Source organism: Botrytis deweyae (genome assembly GCF_014898535.1).
Source record: "Botrytis deweyae strain B1 chromosome Unknown BDEW_007, whole genome shotgun sequence".
NCBI classification, from domain to species: Eukaryota; Fungi; Ascomycota; class Leotiomycetes; order Helotiales; family Sclerotiniaceae; genus Botrytis; species Botrytis deweyae.
The window spans coordinates 89,821-111,830 of NW_024066214.1; the positions used below are offsets into that span (position 1 = coordinate 89,821).

General features: G+C 43.8%; 5 protein-coding genes across 5 annotated transcripts; 4 read left to right on the forward strand and 1 right to left on the reverse strand.

Moving 5' to 3' along the window:
• Positions 1-2,165: 2,165 nt before the first annotated feature.
• On the forward strand, positions 2,166-3,141 carry EAE98_003743 (uncharacterized protein; the record flags this gene model as incomplete). Its single annotated transcript, XM_038951363.1, has 5 exons — positions 2,166-2,233; positions 2,312-2,339; positions 2,492-2,689; positions 2,759-2,893; positions 2,992-3,141. The coding sequence occupies 5 exons, from the start codon at positions 2,166-2,168 to the stop codon at positions 3,139-3,141; spliced, it is 579 nt and encodes a 192-aa protein (XP_038811836.1).
• Positions 3,142-4,507: 1,366 nt separating this feature from the next.
• On the forward strand, positions 4,508-4,843 carry EAE98_003744 (uncharacterized protein; the record flags this gene model as incomplete). Its single annotated transcript, XM_038951364.1, has 2 exons — positions 4,508-4,712; positions 4,761-4,843. 2 exons carry the CDS (start codon positions 4,508-4,510, stop codon positions 4,841-4,843), a joined length of 288 nt encoding a protein of 95 aa, XP_038811837.1.
• Positions 4,844-5,867: 1,024 nt separating this feature from the next.
• Positions 5,868-10,180, forward strand: EAE98_003745 (uncharacterized protein; the record flags this gene model as incomplete). Its single annotated transcript, XM_038951365.1, has 7 exons — positions 5,868-8,530; positions 8,585-8,623; positions 8,680-9,342; positions 9,396-9,613; positions 9,680-9,773; positions 9,833-9,957; positions 10,050-10,180. 7 exons carry the CDS (start codon positions 5,868-5,870, stop codon positions 10,178-10,180), a joined length of 3,933 nt encoding a protein of 1,310 aa, XP_038811838.1.
• Positions 10,181-11,142: 962 nt separating this feature from the next.
• On the forward strand, positions 11,143-12,907 carry EAE98_003746 (uncharacterized protein; the record flags this gene model as incomplete). The annotated part of the gene is made up of 4 exons (XM_038951366.1): positions 11,143-11,288; positions 11,513-11,728; positions 11,819-12,058; positions 12,115-12,907. 4 exons carry the CDS (start codon positions 11,143-11,145, stop codon positions 12,905-12,907), a joined length of 1,395 nt encoding a protein of 464 aa, XP_038811839.1.
• Positions 12,908-14,142: 1,235 nt separating this feature from the next.
• On the reverse strand, positions 14,143-21,717 carry EAE98_003747 (uncharacterized protein; the record flags this gene model as incomplete). Its single annotated transcript, XM_038951367.1, has 5 exons — positions 14,143-15,998; positions 16,614-16,818; positions 16,876-18,498; positions 18,546-20,657; positions 21,289-21,717. The coding sequence occupies 5 exons, from the start codon at positions 21,715-21,717 to the stop codon at positions 14,143-14,145; spliced, it is 6,225 nt and encodes a 2,074-aa protein (XP_038811840.1).
• Between the last annotated feature and the right edge of the window lie 293 nt (positions 21,718-22,010).

Sequence of the window (22,010 nt, forward strand, 5' to 3'; positions counted from 1 at the left end):
ATCTTTAAGTTTCAGGGACACGGCACGTGAGGCAGATTTCATTGATTATCTTGAGTGTCCAGTTGTGTTGAATCCATCCCCCAGACAATGGATTTTCAAAGATGACCTCGATCGTATTCACAAAATGTTGAAATGACATCAAGAGGGTGGAGAGAAGACAAATGTCATCCATAGCAGAGAGAAGAAGGTATCGGAATACCTACCCATCAATCTTGCGACTCTCATTCGCAGTCCTGTCTTTCCTGGTAAAAAGGAAATGAGGCGCGAATGAATGAGTGAGGCGCAGATTGTCTAGGAGCTCAGCCCCATATGAAGTGCGTAAACTTCCAAGGTTGACGGATATCTCCTGAAGTTGGGGACGTGCTCATCTCCATCAAAGGAAGGGAAGTTTAGATAACTCAACACTTAACAATTGGAAGGGCATTCATGTTGTGATACCGTCCACGGGTGTGTGAGATACTATACAGTGTATGTATGCGGTGATACGATACGCCGGTATATACGCCTGATCGAAAGCGTAGAAGGAAGCATCCGTAATCAGAGTCATGTTTTTCAAGTGTACGAGCCAAACTATATACTAGTCATTTCATTCATCCCGTCAAGTCTAGACTAGACTTTTAAGCTTGGTGTCAGGACTCAGGAGTCAGGAGAGGAATTGAAAGAAAGAAAGAAAGAAAGAAAGAAGGAAGGAAAGAAATATGGACTTTGCCAAGGAAACATATCGGAGCTTACCAGTGACCACTCTCTTTACAGTTATCATTCAATAACGATACTGTATTGATTTTAAAGTTGCAGTGGAAGGTTGTCGCTAGCGCATAAATGTATGTATATATACATATATGTTTTTAAAAGTACCTACCTATTCCTTCATGTTGAACAATGTTTAGTACGTACTCGTAGATGTAGTGACTCAAATGAATATCAAATGTAAGGATCACTAAAAAGTCCTTTTCATATTTGCATTGTACACCGATGCTGAGAACGACAGAGAAAGACACCAGGCAAAAGGAATAAGAAAGAAGATTCAAAGGAATTAATGTATCTTTTGGTAGAGGCAGAATTGTAAACAAACCGTCAAACGGCTTAGGTACTTCCTTGTTCATTGTCATCAATCTTTTTGTTTCCTACCCATGGTGACATGGTGTGAGGTTGGTGGAGTGAATGATAGTATGGTGTGGTATGGGATGGTATGGTATGGGATGGGATGGTATGGGATGGTATGGTATGGGATGGTATGGTATGGGATGGGTGCATAAAATACGTGGAGAATACTCCGTACAGCATGTCACCTTACCTAGCAGATACTAATGTATGAACCTTGGTAGCCCCTTATTAGTTGATGGCTAGGGTGATGATTGAGGAGAGTTAGTGTTGATAGCCGGAGATGATAGATGATAGAGGATAGAGGATAGATGATAGATGGTCCCTCGCAGACCGCAGACAGCAGACCGCAGACAGCAGACAGCAGACAGCAGACAGTAGTAGCATCGCATCTCCCTACCGTAATAACAAGTATCCCTCATGTCCGACGGCTTGATGTGAAAATAGATGCTCCGTAGATAATGAATCAAACAGAATCCTCCCTGGTCTACCCACCCAAGCCACCTAGACAGCTAATGGAATAATACTGCCTCCTTCCCACATACAATAGACGAACAAGAATAGGTACATACTGTCGATGGCCATCACTCACTCTGGATGAACTCTAGTACGGGATCGTAGATATCATGAAAAGAAAAGAATCAGTGACAATGTATCCAATCAGATGAATCGCAAAGCATTCACGATTCCTTTGAAAGATTCCTCACGCTGTTCCCCATCCAATCCAATCCCTTCATGGATGGATTGATTCACCGCATCAGCCCAGTTGCCCATAGCCCAGATTTTTTTTATTTATGCTGGATGATTCCCATAGTAACCAAATTGAATATTTGGCTGCCTGATAATTGCAATCACAAATCATAAGGCCATAACATTGGAACCGACTAGCTATTAGGTTTCTCCAGAGGTTGCCTTCTTGAACTCATTTCCACCTTCAACAACCTTTCCAATTAACGAACTTTCATCTGCAACGACCCATACGATCAGTTTACATACACAACAATTTAATCAACTACTTCACTCAGTCGCTCTCTTTAACAAACCTTATCACAACCTTTGCCAAAATGGCGGAAATTAGAAGAAAGCTCGTTATTGTCGGAGACGGTGCTTGCGGTAAGACTTGCTTGTTGATGTAAGTACCCATCTACCTTCCAACGGCTCTCTAGTTGATAAAATCAATAAAAGTTATATCCACTAACAAATCTTCCAGTGTCTTCTCCAAGGGAACCTTCCCAGAGGTAAGCCTTACACCGACTCCTTGGAATGATATGCGAATCACATACAACGCGGCCATCGCGTCAACTATCTGTTGACACTGGCGAGCATCGAAGCTGTTGATGGAATCTCATTATATCATCAGATCCAATAACTGATGCATCTTCTACTATAGGTCTACGTCCCAACCGTCTTTGAGAACTATGTCGCCGATGTCGAGGTCGATGGAAAGCACGTTGAGTTGGCTCTATGGGATACGGCTGGACAAGAAGATTACGATCGTCTCAGACCTCTATCATACCCAGATTCGCACGTTATCTTGATCTGTTTCGCCGTTGACTCTCCCGATTCCCTTGATAACGTTCAGGAGAAGGTACGATTCGATAGATGATTCCATCTGCTGTTACCTTGATAAGACGATTACTGACACGTGCCTGAACAGTGGATCTCCGAAGTCCTCCATTTCTGCCAGGGCCTCCCAATCATCCTCGTTGGATGCAAGAAGGATTTGCGCCACGACCCAAAAACCATCGAGGAATTACACAAGACCAACCAAACCCCGGTCTCAGAAGATCAGGTAAGGATACATCAAGATACGGCGCAGTTTGAAGACAGCTGCATGACCGAGAACGAAGTTGATGAAAGAAAGAATCATGCTAACAATTCTATCAACAGGCTCAACGTGTTGCTGATAAGATTGGTGCTTACAAGTCTCTTGAGTGCTCAGCAAAGACCAATGAGGGTGTCCGTGAGGTGTTTGAACATGCCACACGTGCTGCACTCTTGACCAAGAAGGAGAAGAAGAAGAAGTGCATTGTCCTGTAAAGCTACTGTTATCGACTCTTCTCTTTCTCTAATGCGATCGGATTTTATTTTACTGCGAAAGTAGCTCGGTTGGGTGACAGGTTCATGCTAGCGAGAAGGAATTGTTCTTACGGAGTGCATTGCTCTTCACCGGCATATTAATCTATCATCCTCTTGATTGATAATACATGGACCAACATCTTCAAGTTTCTCGCACCAATACCGAACACTTCTTTCTTACTACACATCTGGGTTTCGACACAAATATCTCAGGGCATACGAACGGACAAATATGTCTCTTTTCTTCCGCAAATTGTGCCACGTTAGTTTCTTCTCTGTGTCTGTCTTTTTTCTCGCAAGATCTTTGTTGTTTCCTCTCATCTTCTTTTTCATGCGTGCGGTCAAGAATGGATCTGAATCATAAGGGTGCTTGCTGCGTGCGTTACGTCCGTTCGTCCTCATTATTACTCCTTGCGTCAGAGCGGGCTGTGTAGGGCAGGGAGGGCAGGGAGGATAGGGAACGAATGGACTTTCGCATTTTGGTAAGGTGTAATAGCAATAGGCGTAGTCTATCAAGAGATGTTTTCTGAGGTCTGATATTGCACCAACACACTTGAGGCGTTCATTCTTTTTATTTTACACTGGCTGAGTATTAATGGATGGGTAAATAGGTGGCAATGATCTTTGCGTTCTTTTTATATTTGAAATTTGATGCGTGCGTGTTTTTTGTGAATTTGTGATTGAGGTAAGTGATTTTATCATCTTTGTCTTTTTTCTGGCACTTTACATGCGACTTCCGCCTCGTGACTTGATTTATGCGAAACACTGTTCAACGTCTAGAACTCAACTACAAAAGACTGTTTTACTTGGCCTGCTAGTAGGGAGGCCTTATCGTTCCTTTTAAGCTGTGATATAACGGAAAGCAATGGTTCGAGTAAAAGCTCGCATAGAAGATCGAGCTTGTGCTTGAAGTCTGCATGCATTCTCAAAACCTTGATTTGGCATAATAGAAATATGAACATACACGTGTCTTGAGACGTTTCTCGCCATTCCTAGCCCAAGTCCTGTCTCTACGCATTCATCAACATTTTTTTCAAGCCGGTAGTACCCATTGGCGACCGGAACATGTTCTTCCACAGTCTTCTTTTTGCAGCTGCACGTGTAGATCGGCTTTTTAGTTGCTGATGTACAGGAAAGTAAATTCCTTGGGGCTTTACATGCAGACCCATTGTAATGTTAGATTTCCTATATAAAGGTTCGTTTTCCCCCTCGGTGGTTTATCTATACAATATTCAACAATACATTAGATTTCGTTATTCTACATCATTGTAACGGGATCATCTATTTTTATACACCCAGTATTATAATTAAGTCTTTGACAGTCAAGATGGAGAGAGGAACCAATTCTACCAGCACCCATTCCGGTGGTGCTCCTGGTAGAGGTGGAGGCGATAAGCGGGGGGGAGATAAGCGGCAATATCGTGATCCAACGGGTGATAAGCCTAACCAACAATCTGATGGAAAGGCTGGTGGATCGCACGGTAATGGAAGTGATAAAAGTGACGAGAATGCGGCAGGGAAGAAGTCAGGGGGTAAGAAGCCGAGGGCTAAGAAGTAGATGACAGATAGCAATGGTATAGTCACTGCTTCCATCGTAGAGAAGAATGGCATCACCAGCATCGCATCCGAGAAGCGTCAAACAATTGAAACTTGGTTCGGATAAGGATACATTCAACATCGTGAAATATCAAGATAGATGACTCGTTTTTTGTAGGAATGATCTCAGACAAAAACGAGATGGTCAATGGGTGTTTTCGAGTAGGATTGGATTGTTAGAGCGGATGATGCTTCGAGGAGCGGAACTTGAATTGAAGGTGTTGCAATGGAAAGTAGCTATAGCTAGCGCTGAATATCATACTTTTACCCATACATGCATTGTAATCTTGGTCCTTGTGTTTGTGATTGACTGCGTAGTGAGTGAGTGTTAATGGTTGGATGGGGGTGGGATCAGGGAAGATACCCGGGACAATGTAATGGTGAGTATTGGGAGGGCAGTTGTGGTTAGGAGATGGTGCGAAGGCATGATAACGTTTGCTAATGAGCATGCATCACTGGCGAAGCTGTTGTGTGTTGGTGATATATTGATGTAGTTGGAATCGTGAAGGGATGTGATGCCTCTTTTGGAAGCTGAGTTGCAAAGTAGGATCAATGGTTCATCAAGTGCGTTGTGTATGAAATATTGCTCGGTGTTGACAGTCTCAGCATTATATGCAGAAGTTATAATTCGTTTAGGAAGATTCTGCACGAGGCGAAGAAGTTGACTTCTCGAGAGAATGAGCTTAGGAACCTCTGTCAAGTTGATACAAAAGTGAAAACCCAAGGATTACTCAAGATCTCAGTTTGAAGAGAGCTCTTAACAATTTGACTTCGTAACGTTTTCGGGATGATCTGATAAGGCTTTCGAGTAAAAATTATTTATTTTGATGTCGCCAGACAATCAGGTGATAACTAGCTTCTTGACTTCACTTCTTCGAAACTTCACTTCATTCTTCACTCCGCTTACAGCCCACCATAATTGAAATTCACTTTACCCACCTACCTACACCAGGTTAAATTCTCATTCTGCTTAGCGCCGTTCAGACCGCGAGGCTGAAATGAACATGAAGTAAACTTCTCGTCAAGATTTGTTTATTCCTCCACAACAAACGAAACAAACACAACCACGACTGGAGTACACCATCATCAAGATGTGTATGTTCAGGATCACTACTTATGATGAGTGTTGGGGCCAGTACACTCACTTATTAATTTGCGCCAACGAATCATCCAATAAGAATGAACTTACGTCTCCGCAAGATCGCGTTCTTTCGGCGTTGAAATGTCCAAACTTGAAATCTGAGCATATCAACATCGGAGGTTCGAGATGTAATTGCAAACTCAATCCGCGAGCCTTCAACACTGTTTGTAACAGGATGTGGGGAGGTGACTTTGTTGGAAGTGTTAACTGTAGCATGAATCCCGGATCTGCAGTAAAATTTCAATTTCGCGGCCGAGAATGGGAGAACTGCACCAACGTGGATATGCTACTTAGAGGAGGAGTTCGCCGTGTTCCAGATGGTTACAACCCAAGTGCGCAAGCATGGAATGATAGTGAGTGGGATGGAGACGATAAGCAGGTAGATTGGAGAGACAAAGATTGGGTCATGTTGGCAGAGAAGGGAATGGTTACGTGGCAGAGCCGCAAAACTCGAAAGCCCAGTAATTTTCAACATCCGATGATACCAGGAGGTATTCAGCTCCCTGCGGAGACTCAAACTTACCAAAAGGTTCAACTGGAGAAAAACGAAATGTTTTCGACCCAGCACAATTTGTCCAGATCAAAAGGTCAGAAGCTCCCTCCACGGTATAATGCGACAAACCATCATATTGGCAGTATTGATGATGCTGTAGTTGAGTGGAGGCAATTGAAAGACCAGAAAGAAGCCGCTGCAGATGGTCGTCTGCATTTGCCATCTCGTCCGCCAAGCGTTGGTCTGCCACAACACCAGAGGAAAGCTTCGGCTCCACACATCAACCAAGTTGAATATGGAAGACAGCTGGAAACAAACACCGATCGTCAGAATCAACAAAGTATGCTGTCATCATTGACTACTACTGCTCGAACCCAACCCATATTTCCAACCGGTCCAAAGGCTATGTCAATTCGAGAGGCAGAGCGACCGCGTAGAGAGAGAAAGAAAAGCCAAGGAGTTCAACCGGGAGTGCAATCGACTGCAGATACGAAAGCGCGTTCAACCATTCCAATTGGGCCGAAATTCATGCCTGTTTGGCAGCTGGCTCAAATTCTGAAGGAGAAACAGGAAAAAGAGAAAAAGAATCTTGGAACACCGCCGGGAAATCACCAACAAAGATTGATAGACCCTGCTACTACTACTGTCATCCGCGAGAATAATATTCACGACCAGGACGCAAGTGAAGCAAGACCAGAAGTCCCTGCTTCCTTGGAAACTTCTTCAGCTCCTGTTGCTGCTGGTGAAAGCTTGCAAGATCAGCGCGAGAGGGGACATGATCAGAAGAGAAACGAATTCTTACAAAATGCGTACACACAACGAGGTGTTTTCCGGGAGGAGAAATTGAAGGATCAAGTACACGAACCTGGTCTGTCTGTTCAGGATAATTTCCAACACCTCAACACGGACATCCCTAGCCGAGAGGATAATGATCCCTCTACCGTTGAGACCATCGAGGTTTTAGATAGACCATGGAATGGAGTATCGGAATTTGTCGTTTCCCAAGAGTATAACGATACTTTGCCGGAGTCTGATGACAGGAATTTCAGATTGAACAACTTCACTCCTTCCGAACAGCCATCAGAAAAAGTCCCAGTGGCAGACCTTAATGAGGCATCGAACTCTACACCTAAAGGTTTCTATGAAACTTCGCACCAAGCTTCAGTCACACTTGTGGGAAACCCGCAAGTAGGTCCACAAATTGCTTCGAATCCTTCCCGCAGAGATCCGACACCTCTTGAGCTACACCAAGTGGAAAGATCTCAAGCGAAATATGCAAGCCCTGAGTCTCATCCTCATTTGAATCCCAGTGAAATCGAACTAGATGCCGAAAGAAGAGCTAAGCAGCATCAGGAAATTGCAGAGCAATCAAGACTCCAAGCTCTTGAGCGGGAACAGAAAACTCAGGATGCTATACAGACTTGGAGACGATCCGATGTCTTTAAACAAGAACCAAGTGATTCACAGGAAAATTTCCAGAGAAAGGCAATTAGAAAGCTCCAAGAAATTCAAGATCAGTCGAAGATACCAGGCAACCGAAACGAGCAAGATGTTCTCCATGATTTTAGTCAGCTTGACGCTTTTCTACAAGATTTCACGCTTTCTCAGCAAGATACTGCTCGGGAGATGTGGATGGAGGAAAAACACAGGGTTGATAGGAAGTTGGGTAAGTTTTATGGAACCGTTACTACTCCTAACAAAGAGGCCACAGATAGTCCACGTGTGAGCAACAACGTATTCAAGCAGCCGCGTCAAGAGAAAATCAACGAGGAAAATGATGTTGAAGAGAAATCTGTTGAAGACAAGTCTCTTCCTCAAAACAAAACTTCACCTACGAATAACTCTCACCTCCCGCTGAAATCTGAATTACATCATCTACTCAAAAAAAAGCGGAAGCAAATACTGATGACAAACATGCTACATGATCAAGACATGAAGGAGAGATTTGTGCAGGATGTTCCTTTTCCGCAACAGAACTTAGCCAATGATAGTTGGAATATTGTAGCAAAAATGGTAAATCGCCGCTTACAGAAACTCCTCGATCAAATCAGAGCATGCATGGTCAGTGAAGGCGTAGAAAGTTATGCCGAGGACGTTGAATGTAGTGAAGAGGAGCACCGGTACAAATGACCTTTTTGATTCAGAAGACTGTAAATACTGATATGTTCTACTAGGCAAGTTCAGGAGAAAATACTGACAAAGGTCAATCGAAAGTAGGAACCAAAATACCCCCTGTTGTACTATTCTTGCTTTCGCTAACTATTTAAAGACTTCGCGAGCAACTCAGGAAATTTGAACCTTCAGCAAGAAATCAAGAAGGGAGAAGAACTCGTGGAGAAGGACAGCAGAAGAATCCCAATAATCGCAAATCTTCCAAAGAGGAAAACCAAGATGGTGATGGTGATGGTGTTGATCTTTCGAATTACACTGGTCGTGCTGAAGTTACAAATAATCAACAGGAAGTGATCAGCACTTCACTTGGAGATCAGGTAATGGGAGATATTACGGATGCTGATGACGAAGCCGATATTGAAGTACAACAAAAACGAAAGAGAGACGTCCAATACTTTGATTATGCTCCACGTAAGCCTGCCAAGAAGAGGAAGCCTAGCGAAAATAAGCTGGATGGTGAGAGCAAACAGGCACGCAACCAGAGATTGAGGGATTTGTATTATTCTGGACTCATTGCGAGTATGGAAGATGTCACGGGTCTTGAGAAGGCTGACGCTGCCAAACTACATGTCGAGAACAAACGAGACCAAGATACGCGGAAGGGTAGTTCCCAGTATTCTGATCCAATGATCTTAAAAGATGAGATGTCTAGCAATAATAAGCCCCAGACCGAGAACTCTGAACGCAAAATACGGATCGACATTGACCACGAAGCTCAGGACACACGTACTGTGAAAAATAAACGAGAATATCGTCAGATGTTGTAAATTTTGCGCTAAATCTGATTGAAAAATAAGCTAACATTTAGAACAGAATCCCCTTGGCCTTTCACCGCTCGTATCAGAAGCAATTCCCGAAACGGCCAAATGAATCACTGCTCGAGTTTCGCGAGAGAAAGCTTGCTGCATACATCGTCAGCGATGAATACAAACAACGTCAATCAGCTGGCTTAGGCACTAAGAGTAGCAATGTGACTAATGATCTAGAACAAGCCAATAGTGATGAGGATCTGTCGGAGTATCTACCATCAGGTGCGTATATCTCATATCCAATCTGACTAAAGAAGAATCATGCAGAGCTTACTAGATATACGATAGGTATGAACCAGTCGAGTTTGAGCAACCAAGTTGGTACGCATGCCATGAATGAGGAGATGACAAATTCAAGACCTCCGCGTCAAGCGAAGAATATGTAGGAAACTAGTCACCTGCCCAATAGACGTTTTGAATATTCGCTAATTAACTTTAAAGTTCTGCTCGAGAAGAATATCTTCGAAAGCAAGACGCCAGAATACTTGAGGAACAGAAGCAACAAGTTGGTAATACACGCAATGATTACCTTAAGACAGAAGGCGGCAGCCGATCGCAAAGCAGAGGTGAGTTCTTTTCCTGTCCATCTTGACTTGTCCCGTATACAATCACGCCGCGCAGTGGTGCATCACTGGAGCTTTTAAACTTAATAACATAGCTGTAGGTAGTTTCAGATCTCAGCAACAACTCCAGTCGTTCGATACAAATTTGTCAGCGGTAGTCCAGCACAATGATGCAGTTATGGCAGGGAGCAATGTCGAGACAGCTATTGATTTGACGTCTGATTGAGAATGGGGGTGAACATTGGCTAGTGGTTTGGGAGGGAACAGTGCCTTGTACAAGTAATTTCTTTGCGTAGATATCGTCCTTTAGGAAGTCATTCGGTAGTTAGCAGGGTAGTAGGACAAACACTTGTCAATCTAAAATCAAGTGCGCAGCATATTCTTGATTTATGGACTTAGCAATAGCAATATTTGATCCTGCTTGATGTCAATGTGCTTGCAGCGGATCTACTAACGGTGACTCTACTAGCTGTAGGTTATAAAGAGAAGCCATTGAAAAGCTCTGTTGTTGAATTGCATTACTCACAACCAGTGGGATTATACGATGCTACAGCCCTTTGGAAGAAACTGGTGCTCTATGAAATTTCTGTTATGCTTCTCCAAGATGTGAATGACCTTGCTAAATAACATAAAAGCAACATAATGCTCTAATGCTTTGAAGTCATTTTTCACTATCATGAACCTCTTATCCAAAATTTCAACAACCTCATTCACTAATTCCAGCATCCAGACTTCTCTGATATCATCTGACTAGATAGTATACAGCAAAACTTTACTGTAGCCCAGTGAATAGACAATCATGCCGCTATAGTTCCAGAAAGTTCCTTTGCAATCTCTTGCGCCATAAAAAGGAAAAAATCTTCTCAATTTCCAATTCCCGCACAACAAAGCTTCTTTCGACTTTGTCACAGAAAATTCCCGACTTCATCCATACTAGATATAAACAATAACTGTACATTAAAAAAGTTGTTTTTATCTATCTTTGAGTTCAAGCTAGAGCTTTCAATATAGGGAAAAGTCTTTCAACAACTTTGTTGTGTACTTTTTTGCCCACCTCAGCTTAAACCCCGACTTTTGCAACTCCATCACCTCCACCCTTATTTATTCCGACTCGAACTTCAAGACTCAATTTATTCTATTACTTGATCGTCAGTCTCATCACATCTCTCAGTCTGCAGCTCTGCCAGGATGTGTGTAGATACTCTCATCACCTACACTGCTTGCAGTTGCAAGATTATGATCAAAACAATTTGTTTTGATCATATTCAGCATACACTTAAGCAAGAAGATAGGAATCCATGTCCTAAGAAGATTCAAGGTCTTTATACAATGAGGTAAGCAGAGTGTGCAATTTTACTTTTCTTGGTCTTTCCATTGGTCTGGATTTCCAGATCCTATGAAGTTGCTTTTTTTTCTGGTCAACCTTCGGAGCATACAGCATGCACTTCCATCTCTGACAAGACTTCGGATCCCCTATTCATCTCTTATACATGAGTCTTTCATTTAACTCCCCTACCTTTCTCACCAAAACAAGAACTAATAAATATGTCTCCTACAGAACAAACCCCAACACATGCTTCCTCAAATCAGGCAGTAAACTCGAAGATGGCCGCATTTTTCGACATGGTTCCCACCGCACACGTCACTACTACGAGTTTGAACACGACCCCAATGATCCCAAGAAACGTTGGGAGAGCTGGGAACGTAAGAACCGTGGCAAATCTCGTGAGAGAGCGGATAGCATGGAAGCCAATGTCAGTGCTGGTGAAGATAGGTATGTTCGCCGTTGCACTTTGTGATCCCAAGCCTACCAGCAAAACTTGACTTGTAAAGTTTTGACTGTGACTAACTAGCTGTGTGATAGGATGAAGCTGAATCTTGAGGCTGATGATAACGACAGTCATAAGGAGAGAGAATCTGAGATCAGAGAGTGGCAAGAGGTGACTAAGAACAATAGACCGCCCAGAGTTAAGGTTGAGGAGACGGCCACGGAGAAGGAACAGCCTGCTCCTGGTCGAAAGACTGTCAATCATGTTCTTTATGACATGTTTGATTCTCGCAGCGATGATGAATTTTCTGATGACGATTGGAAGCCAGAGCCTAAGTATATCATCCCATTCCCTTATACAAATGTCGATCACAAACTAACACAACCTATAGGGTTGAAGTCGACCCAGAAGATACAGTCCCATGGTCCTCCAACAACGCCCGCTCTTTCTCCGACCCTACACGTGCAAGTGGCACCACCACCAACCAAGACGAATATACCTCTCCAAAGTCCCGCGACGACGGAGGAATATTCCACAATCACAACACCAATTTCTTCTACGGCGCCGAGCCCGATCGTCCCGCTACCCCTCACTCACAGTTCAACTTCAATCCTCCCTTCGCCGGCACACACACCAAATACAATACCGACAAATCGAACTCCAGCCACGGATCCAGCTCTGCACGCACCGACAAGGCCATGGATCTCGGCTCTCCCAGACACCGAGCTCCGCTTCTAGAAAAGACATCCCCAAGAAGACATGATCTCTACCGGCCTCGGTATCCCTCCATGCCCGTAGATGCCAATTCCAGCTTCTGGGCTGGCCATCTCAATCAAACAGGTTCGAGTCGTCCTCCTCCGTACTTTCCCAGCCCTTCGACTCTCGCGCCATCTAATACTGCAGCTGGTGTCTTATCTGGCTTCTCCGGAGCTCGTGATGAGAACACTGCGAGCGGAGATGGAGAAATTCGGGGTGTGTATGGTAATTATACTGGTGAAGAGAGTTACGAGCGAGAGAACAAAAAGGCTCGGGTGGAGAGATCGGATGCGAGCAATGTCGATTCCGACAATACCATGAGTGCTACCAGAGACAATGGAAGTGATGGAATGCCCGAAAACGAGAGCGAGAAGCAGAATGTCAATGATGTGAACGATGCTGGAGGTGACGTCGAGATGGATGAATAAGCTGGTGGTATATTATCTGAGGTGATTTGTTCTAGCTTACGGTAGGTACTTTGAGTCGATGGTATTGCGGGTCTCTGTGCGGTTTTGAGTTGACGCTTCGAGTTTTGAGTAATGCGGTTGAGGGATATACCTAGGTATGCAGCTATGAAGACGTTTCAATTGCTACGAAGTTGAGAAACCGAACAGGTAGGTAGGTAGATCTCGAAAACATTAGCATGCGGGAAGGGATGGTCAGTAAGATAGATAGGAAAGATTCTGATACTGGGTAATGAGATTGTTCATTGCATGAGGGTTTTAATAGCAAACTGTGTTTATTAGCAACGATATGGATCCATGGCAATAGAAATAGCAATGGGATATGATTCTGTAATAGAATGGGGATCAGCAGAGTAGCTCATCGGCGAACGTTCTGCATTCTGTTCCTCCGAGGATAACTCATCTACCATTAGCATCTAGTGAAGTAGTGAAGACTTCTTCACATACCCTAAGTGGGGCTAAGTTATCAGACCAATTTAGTTAGAACCAGAAATTGAAAGTTTCTGGTTATTGGTCCGCAGTCTATACCTTCGGACACTGCGCGCAGGATATTCTATACATTGATGAGTATTCTCCTCGGGAAACATTATATATGTACCTTTCACGATTTCTCATCACATCCATCACAAGTGCACTCGCTCATCTACCAGCAGTAGATGTCCACATTACGATCACCATTACCATTGCACTTCGAGCACTCGGCTGTTTTGATATGTTATTGAATTTTTTAATTCTGTTTTCTTTTTGTATCTACAATGGTTGGCTTTGCACAACCATCTAATTGATGCTCCAGGCATTGTACTCCTCTCAAATATTTTTTTCTTTCCAAGGCCGCACGAGAATCTTTGAAGGAAAAAGTTTTGCGCAAGACCTGGATAAGTCATGCATAAATTCACCACCATTATTTAAAACGTCTCTAAACACCATCTGATTGCTGAGTCTATCACCAGAACCTTATGGAATCTCTTAGAAAAGTTAAAGAAAGTTCGGATGTATGATTCCTCCAGGTCGTTATCATAGTTTTTAACGCGGAGAAAAAGCAATTTCGTCGATTGAGGCATAAATAACAAGCATAGTGGTAGATTGTGGTATGTGATGAAGAAGGGCATTGTCAACCTAAACAGTCGTATGTAACCGAGTGGAAATAGAGACCATCTGGTTTTGACGAACGATAGATAGAGCATTACGCAAGATCTTTTTTATTTTCGAAGGGAAGTTTGAGCAGCAGATTTTGATGCCAATGCTTCTTTCAACAACTTGTTTGCAGCTGCCACTTGCTGAGAATCGTCTTTGATACCTTTCAAATTGTCGAGCATTAGACGAATCTTTGCAGTAGGAGCGTGGTTGGGACATGCAGGTATCAGCTTCGAGTAAGCAAAATTACAGTCTGGACAAGACTGTACCTGAGGCCGAGATGGACTTGGAAGGATTGGTGGCATTGATGACAAGGAAGTCCGCTGATGTGACGTAGATCCAGGAGGGCGACCTCGTTTACGTTTCACAGGGATCTCTATGGCTGGAATCAATCGACTAGTTGGACTAGATCTGTTTGAAACACTGAATTCCGAACCAAGTTGGATAGGATCTCTTGCATGTTGACCAGATGATGCGGCAAGTGGTGTAGGCATTTTAGGCGATTCTTTGAAATGTGATGGCGGATATTGTAGATCGGTAACTGGCATGGGCATTCTATGAAGATCCTCTACTGGTGTTCTAGACGGCGTTCCTTGATGGAATGATCCCGCGAATCCTGGTACAGTTGCTGGATATGGTGCTTTGTGAAAGCTTTGCTCCGATCGATTACGTTCCTCTGCTTTCAACAGTCCAACGGCGTAGTTCATGGCCTGTAGTTGACTTTCTGCACTTTCTCGTAGCTGTTGATCAAGTTTTTGTATGTGTGCTGCGTGATCCTCAATAGGAAAATACTTGACACCCGACTTTTTCTCAGCTATTTTGCGTTTCTTGTAAGCCAAGTCACGTTTGGCTCGTTCTGCGTCACGTGGTCTATAAATTCGAAATTGTTGGTCGAAAGCTTCTTGATAGTACTGTAATCTCTGTACCCGCTTTTCAATTCGTTGCACGTAATCCTTGAGTTTTTCGTAGTAACTTTCATTGTTGTCATGAATTGGAAGACTTAGCGGATTGTTGTCCAGATATGCAAAATCATTTTCGAGCTCTTTTAGAAAAGGAGTTCCGGCTTCTACGAGCTGGTCTCTGATAGAGTTGTCGACTGCCTCGCTTTCGGCTGTTTTGCGTTTCTTATAGGGTGCTCGCTTCCTCGTCTCGCCGTTGGGAGGTTCTTGTTGTCCATGATGCTGGATTGCTGATTTCTGTGGATCTGAAGCCATAGACATTCCTTCAACTTGACGATTTTCTTGCCTATACTTCCCTGGATTGTCCCCGGATGGTCGAACCAGCTCCTCAAGTCTCTTTCTTTCACTGCCACAAACCAGTCGTAACTTTTTTATTTCGCTACAAAGCGCAACATATCGCGATGTTGGATCTTCTCGCTTCTGTAACTCTGGTTCGCAGTATTGTTTGAGTTCATTGTGACGTTCGATGAGTTTGCTACCCTGATCAAGCCACTCTTCTGATCGTCGTTGGTATTCCTGTAGCTGCCGTGAGTAGTCTAAAGCACGATTATCCTGTGGTGGTACTAATTGATTTCTCGCTTGTACCCAATGTGCGGTGTCTTGCTGCAGTTGATGATTTTCTTCCACCAATTGTGGAGAGAGCTCTTGCCAAAATAGTCGAACCTTTTCTTCTTCTTGACTAAACCACCATAGTGGTTGATCGAGAACTTCTCGAATACGCTCTTGCAGATACTTGTATTGATCCTCGATATCGAGCTTATTTTGATTCGATGCTACCAATCCTTGTATGTTGTTCTTACAAATTTCGAGGAGATTGTGGCCGATATCAATCCAGTCTTGTATCTGTCGAGTGTTGAAAAAGACGCGCCGGTTGTTAGTGCTCACTTGTTGCCAATTTTCTTGGTCTGTATAAATCTTCTGAAGTGCGATCGCCGGTTCTTGGTCTCCAGTATAGTTATCATCTGCTTATCGTTAGCGGGATTGATAACCCAAATTGTTGATCATTGCAAAGAAACCACGAGAAGAAGTGAAAAATTATAAATAGTGGCTTGAAGAATTCTGTTCCTTGACAGAATCCGGAGTTAGCATTGCAGAATCAAGTAATCCATTGGATGTGGTATTTTGCTTTGAGCTAGAATGCATGAACACTTAAGTGGTTCTATGTGAAACAATGGCTTCATCGGCAGGACTGTCTCGATACTCTTTCAGCGAAGCTCGCTTCTTAACGGCCCCTGAAACGTGCGAATGTGCCACTTTTTGACGACCATCCATAGTCAATGAACACAATGACGATTAGATATCACTGTTATGCTTCCTATCTTTACCGCGAATTGATTTCACGGAAAGATTCTTGTTGCTAACTGTTGTTGTTTCAAGTGCAGAGCTGTCTGGCTTTTTCATCACAGAGCTATCTGGCTGAATCTTAGAGCCACATTCCTGCTTACTAGTTTTTTTAGGGGATGGTAACGTAAGAGTGAGTGATCGGAGACGTGATTTAGCACCTCCTTGAGTGTTCATTTTGCGTTTTGATTCATTGGAAAGTGGACGTGCGTTTATACGCCTTTCAGATTCCGTACCTTTGACGCTTGATTGTTCTGTTTCCAGTTCTCGGGCATTGGCGACTTCATCTGCGTCGGACTCAGCTTCGGAATCCCTCGCAGCATTTCCGCTAAACTCGTCATCGCTATCAGATTTTCGAGTCCGGCGACCATCTTTTCGTGGCGAGCCTTCGGGATCATCCAGATCCATTAGCTCAGGATGTGACTTTTCGTAGTCAACGGTCTAAGCAGTTAGTGAATGACTCGTTAACTGTCTTAAAATGACTGGCACGTGACTCACCTGTCGGGCGCGCTTTCCACGGCCAAACGTTTGCATATTCTTGGCAGCTTCAAGGGCTGCATCTGCCGCACGCTGTTTTAATATAGCATCCCATAATAGCGCCTTTGGAGCAGCCGGTTCGTCTTCTGTGTCTCCGAAATCTTCTACCAAATCACCCTTGTCTTTGATCCACACACGAGCATGTGAGAATTGAGATTCTGCGGTGCCATCATCATTAGTAGTATTCTCGACCTGAGATCGATCGAGGAGTTCGTCAACTGATGCCGGATCGTAGTAAATATCTTTGCTATTGTCGTCAAGAAGAACCGCTTCAGCGCCGTGTCTAAGAATTGCCTCAAGATTGTCCCCAGCATCGTCCTTCACATCTATACTTTCGATAAGAGCTTGATCGAGAGCCATCTTTTTACGACCAACTTGTACGATTTGCTCTTCTGCACTATCTTTAGTCACTAGTTGGAAGACAAGTACCTTTTTCTTTTGGCCGATGCGATGAGCTCGAGAGAGAGCTTGAATATCCTGGTGAGGATTGAAGTCAGGATCCATGATTATAACGGTATCTGCAGTCGCCAAATTAATTCCGACACCACCAGCTCTGGTAGAAAGGAGAAACGCAAAAAGTTCTGAGTTGGGCGCATTGAATGCATCGATGCGCTTTTGCTTCTCAAGCGTACTGACGGTACCGTCTAGACGCTTGAAAGGGAGTTGGAGACCATTCAAAAAGTCTTCGACGAGATCAAGCTGCTTTAAAAATTGACTAAAGATCAGAACTCTGTGTCCTCGAGCTTGCAGCTTCGGGAGCATGATTTCCAATAATTGAAACTTAGAGGAGGCATCGATTAGATTTCGATGAAGGGCTTCATGACTCAATGAAGTCTCCTCGATAGCAGAACTGTACAAGAAAGGATGACAAAGACATTTACGCAGTTGCATCAAAATGTTGTTCAGATTTCCTCTTTCTGTGGGGCGGAGGGCCCTTTCTGATTTTCCGATGATTGATTTGATCAACTCGGGATTCTTTGCTAAGATTGACTTGTAAAGCTGTTTCTGTAGAGAGCTCATAGAGACTGGTATGATTGTCTGTGACATGGGAGGCAGGAACTTCAACACTTGTAACTTGGTACGCCTGAGAAAGAATGGTCGAATAAGCTCATGAAGTTCGGGCAGATTGTCTTTTGTTAGCTCAGCATATTTTTCGTCCAACTCCGCGGCGTCAATAGAGTTATCTAAGAACTGTAGAAGGTTAAAAAGCTCTCGTTTGTTGTTCTGCAATGGTGTGCCAGAAAGAAGAACTTGGAATGGTATTTTCAAGGCTTTCAAAGCACCATAGAGAAGATTTCCATCATTCTTCAGCCGTTGGCCCTCGTCTACGATCATGCCAGCCCATTTGACTTTTTTGAAGAAGACTCTGCTGGAGTCGTCGACTGGTGCCTCATATGAAGTTACCACGATATCAGCACGGAGATCAGAGCAATCATTGGGATACATTTCATACTTCATGGCCATTTCGCGAGCAGACCTTGCACCATAGTATGCAACGACCCGAAGGCCAGGTGCCCATTTTTTTATTTCTCGACGCCAATTGGGACAAGTCGAGTTTGGTGTAACAACGAGAAAAGGGGAGCACTGGCGCAATGTTAGTAAGGGTCAGTCGAAGATTGTTTAGCACTTACCTTTGGTTTATCCTTCACAAGTGACGCGATCAAGGCGACGATTTGAATTGTCTTGCCAAGACCCATCTCATCAGCCAGAATAACGTTCTTTTGTTGATGGAAGTTGAACAGTAGCCAGTTTAGGCCTTCCAATTGATGTTTCATCATCTCGCCACCGATCAACGAATCAGGTTGTTTCTTCAGTACAACTTTCTTCTCGAAGTTTAGAGAACGAAATGCATCAATACGCTCCTTTACAGCGCTTGCAGGCGATTGCTTGAAGTACTTGCCCATAACATATTCGTTGTAAGCTGAGACAAAGTCACTCCAGCGGTCAGCTTCATCTGGGGATGGTGGTTCCTCCCAAACAGATTCATCGTAGGTCAATCCTCTAAACTTGACTAGAACCTGGACAACGTCGTTGATATGAGCCTTGTCGTGTTCCTCGGACTTTGGTCTGAAGGACATGTCATATTCGACATCGAAAATAATCTCCATTCGTAGGTATTCCTCCGAAATGGCCTCTTCAATGGTCCATTTTGGTAACAAATTAGCACCCTCATCTCTACGAATGAAAGCTTTCCGCATTGTAGCCGGTGCAACACCCCAAACCCAGGATCCAGGCATCCAAGAGCATTGAAAGTAAGACTTATCCTCCCACTTGATGAGATACTCCTTCTCATCTTCGCGATAATCATCGAATACACTGCCTTTCTTATAAGACTTGGGGTCTAATAGTCTCCATGCAACTAAAGTTTGCATTTTAGCAATAGACCGATAGCACTCCTTGCACTGCCAGTCCTTAGTGTATTCTTGTATTCTCTTGAAGCGCGTCTCTTCCGATTTCTTTGGAATGACCGATTTCTCAGAACGTGATGGTAGATGCTCAAAGTGGAATCCACGCTGGCACCCTCGGCATCGGAATAAAACGTTTTCTGGATTGTTGACAAGATCTTCGCGAACATTGGTGATTGGGTCATCGCCGTTATTTTCCTCCCTCAACTTCTCTTCCTGCTTCGCGGTTTTCTTTACGGAGAATGCAGCACAGGATGCTCCAGGCTCATTACAGCTACTACAAGCACCAAGTTGAGGGGCGAGAGGATCTTTCTTGACGGACAGACCGATACAGCGTCGACACTGCATGACGAAATGTTCGTCGCCAACTTTAGTGACCATATGTTCCCGACCTGATCGATATCCTAGACAAATTCTATGTATCGACGAGGAGCATCCTTGGCAGTAAATCAGTTCACTTCGTCCTTTGTTAGAATTCTTGCCGGTTCCACCGCAAACATCGCAGTCTTGGTCATGAACCAAAGCAAAGGAAGACTTCGCGGATACCGGTCGATAGATCTCTCGAATGCTTATGACTTTAGGTGCGGCCTTTCCAGCTACTTCGTCAGCATAAACCTCTTCGTCGATGTCAACTTCTTCCATGTTCTTGCCAGTTTTGTTTCCACGCCTCGATATGCGAGACGGGAGCTCTGTAGGTAACTTAGAACTATAATCAGATTTAATACCATGGGCTTGTGGCCGTCCACGCTTGTCAGGCTTCGAGGCTCGAGCACTACTTGCGCGTCGTCTCTTAGGTTTAGCATATGCAATTTCGCTTCCTTCAGATTCAACTTGCAAATCACCAGCAAGCTCGTCCTCCTCCTCTTCGTCCTCCATGTAATTGGCGAGAGTATTTGCTTTTCTGGGAGCAGCAGATCTCGTTGCTGTACGTCCTGATTTTCGAGAGCCATGGCCATTTGAAAGAACAGGTCCCGATTCCGAGTCATCCTCGTCCTCCTCATCGTCATCAAATATGGGTCGCGAAGACTGTCGACTTCCAGCACGAGTACTTCGGCGTGTCTTTTCAATTTCAACAGTTGACATGTTGTTCACAAGACGACGCTTTTTCTTTGCATTTTTCGGGAGCCTGTCATCGTCAGAGCTTAGCTGAATGCTGCTGATGTCGACAAAGTTGTTGTCAGTTAGCTGTCGGCGAGTGCGTTTGCCAACTCTGGAAGACATGCTCCGGCTGGAATTTGATGGATCATCAACCGTAATCGACTCCGAGGCTTCTCTGCTTCTAAACTCATTCAAAGCATTGTTGCCATTTGGAAGGTGAGATAGCCTGTTGAACGTGATCTATAATTTGGTTTAGTCAGAGTTTGAGCTTAAAAGTGATACCTCTTGGTGTGAAGACTTATGAGATAATATGAAAATCTTCATCAATATACATACGCGCAGTTTACTGCCACCCACAACGGGAAACACAGATGGCTCCATCGACACTGGAAATAACTGAAGAATTGATGTTTGACTGAAGCAAAGGAGATGATAGAAGGGACAGATGCCTGATAAATCGAGGTTGTTCTCAATAAAAGTATTTTATTGTGATTAATTGAAGACCAAAGATGGGCATGGCAAACTCAACTACAAGAACTACTTGAAATTTTGCCAATACTAGCAATACTAGGCAAGAGTGAAGTTATCAAACCTGTCGAGCTCCGTGGTGAAGTCAAAGTTGAAGTCAACGATGTAAAGGGTAGAAGTTGTGTAGCAAAATATGTGGCAAAAATTAGGCCACTTAATTTGACCTTCTTCTTTTAGAAGGAGTTCAGATGCTTCAGGGTGGGATGGCCACTTGAATTGTGCGCAAATATTGGAAAAGCCAAACATTCTGGTGAATGTTGGAAGTGCAATTTGATAGTAGGGTGGTATCACAGTATCTCTCGAGAGCTGGGTGTTTATTTGAAGCAAAAAAATCCCAACTTACGTTTTCTTGTCTCTCATCTTCATATTCTACTCGATACAATGTCTCGCCATCCGAACCGTTTATCTCCTCAAGTACCGAATATACTGTGTCGTCTTGATAGGGAACGTATTCGTCGGGGTTCCTGGGTCCCGGAACCATGACGACGATTGTGTTATCTGCGTCTTCTTCTGCGCCTTCCACTTCTTCTGCGTCTTCCACTTCTTCCTCGGACTCATCTTCGCCATCCATGGCAATCTCATCTCCGTCCTCATCTACATTGTCATTTCTTTCAATCGAATCTTGGACAGACTCTCCACTCTGATGCGCCAATGCAGAAACGGGATTTCGATTTGGGTTTGTAGTGGGCTGACGAGAATTTCGAGGCTTTAATGACTCGACCGAATCTATTTCCGACTCATCACTATCAGCAACGCGGCTGGGTTGAGCCATATTGCTCGCAGATTTGCAGGAATCGTTTGCTTGTTTAAGACGAACTGGCGCACTCGTGGGTTTTGGCTGAGGATATTCCTGGTAAAATTAAGTTAGAATATACAACTAAGAGTAATAGAAGTTAGGTACCTAATATTAAAAGCAGTAGACAAAATATTGGTGATCAATGTTGCTTGCGATTTAACTTTCAAAAAGATCTTTGTAAATTTGGTAGTTTTTACTGTTAACCGGCCGTTTGACGCGGTATAATGTAGGAATAAAGTTTGTTGTAGGGTACGGAAAGAAAAAGGAAA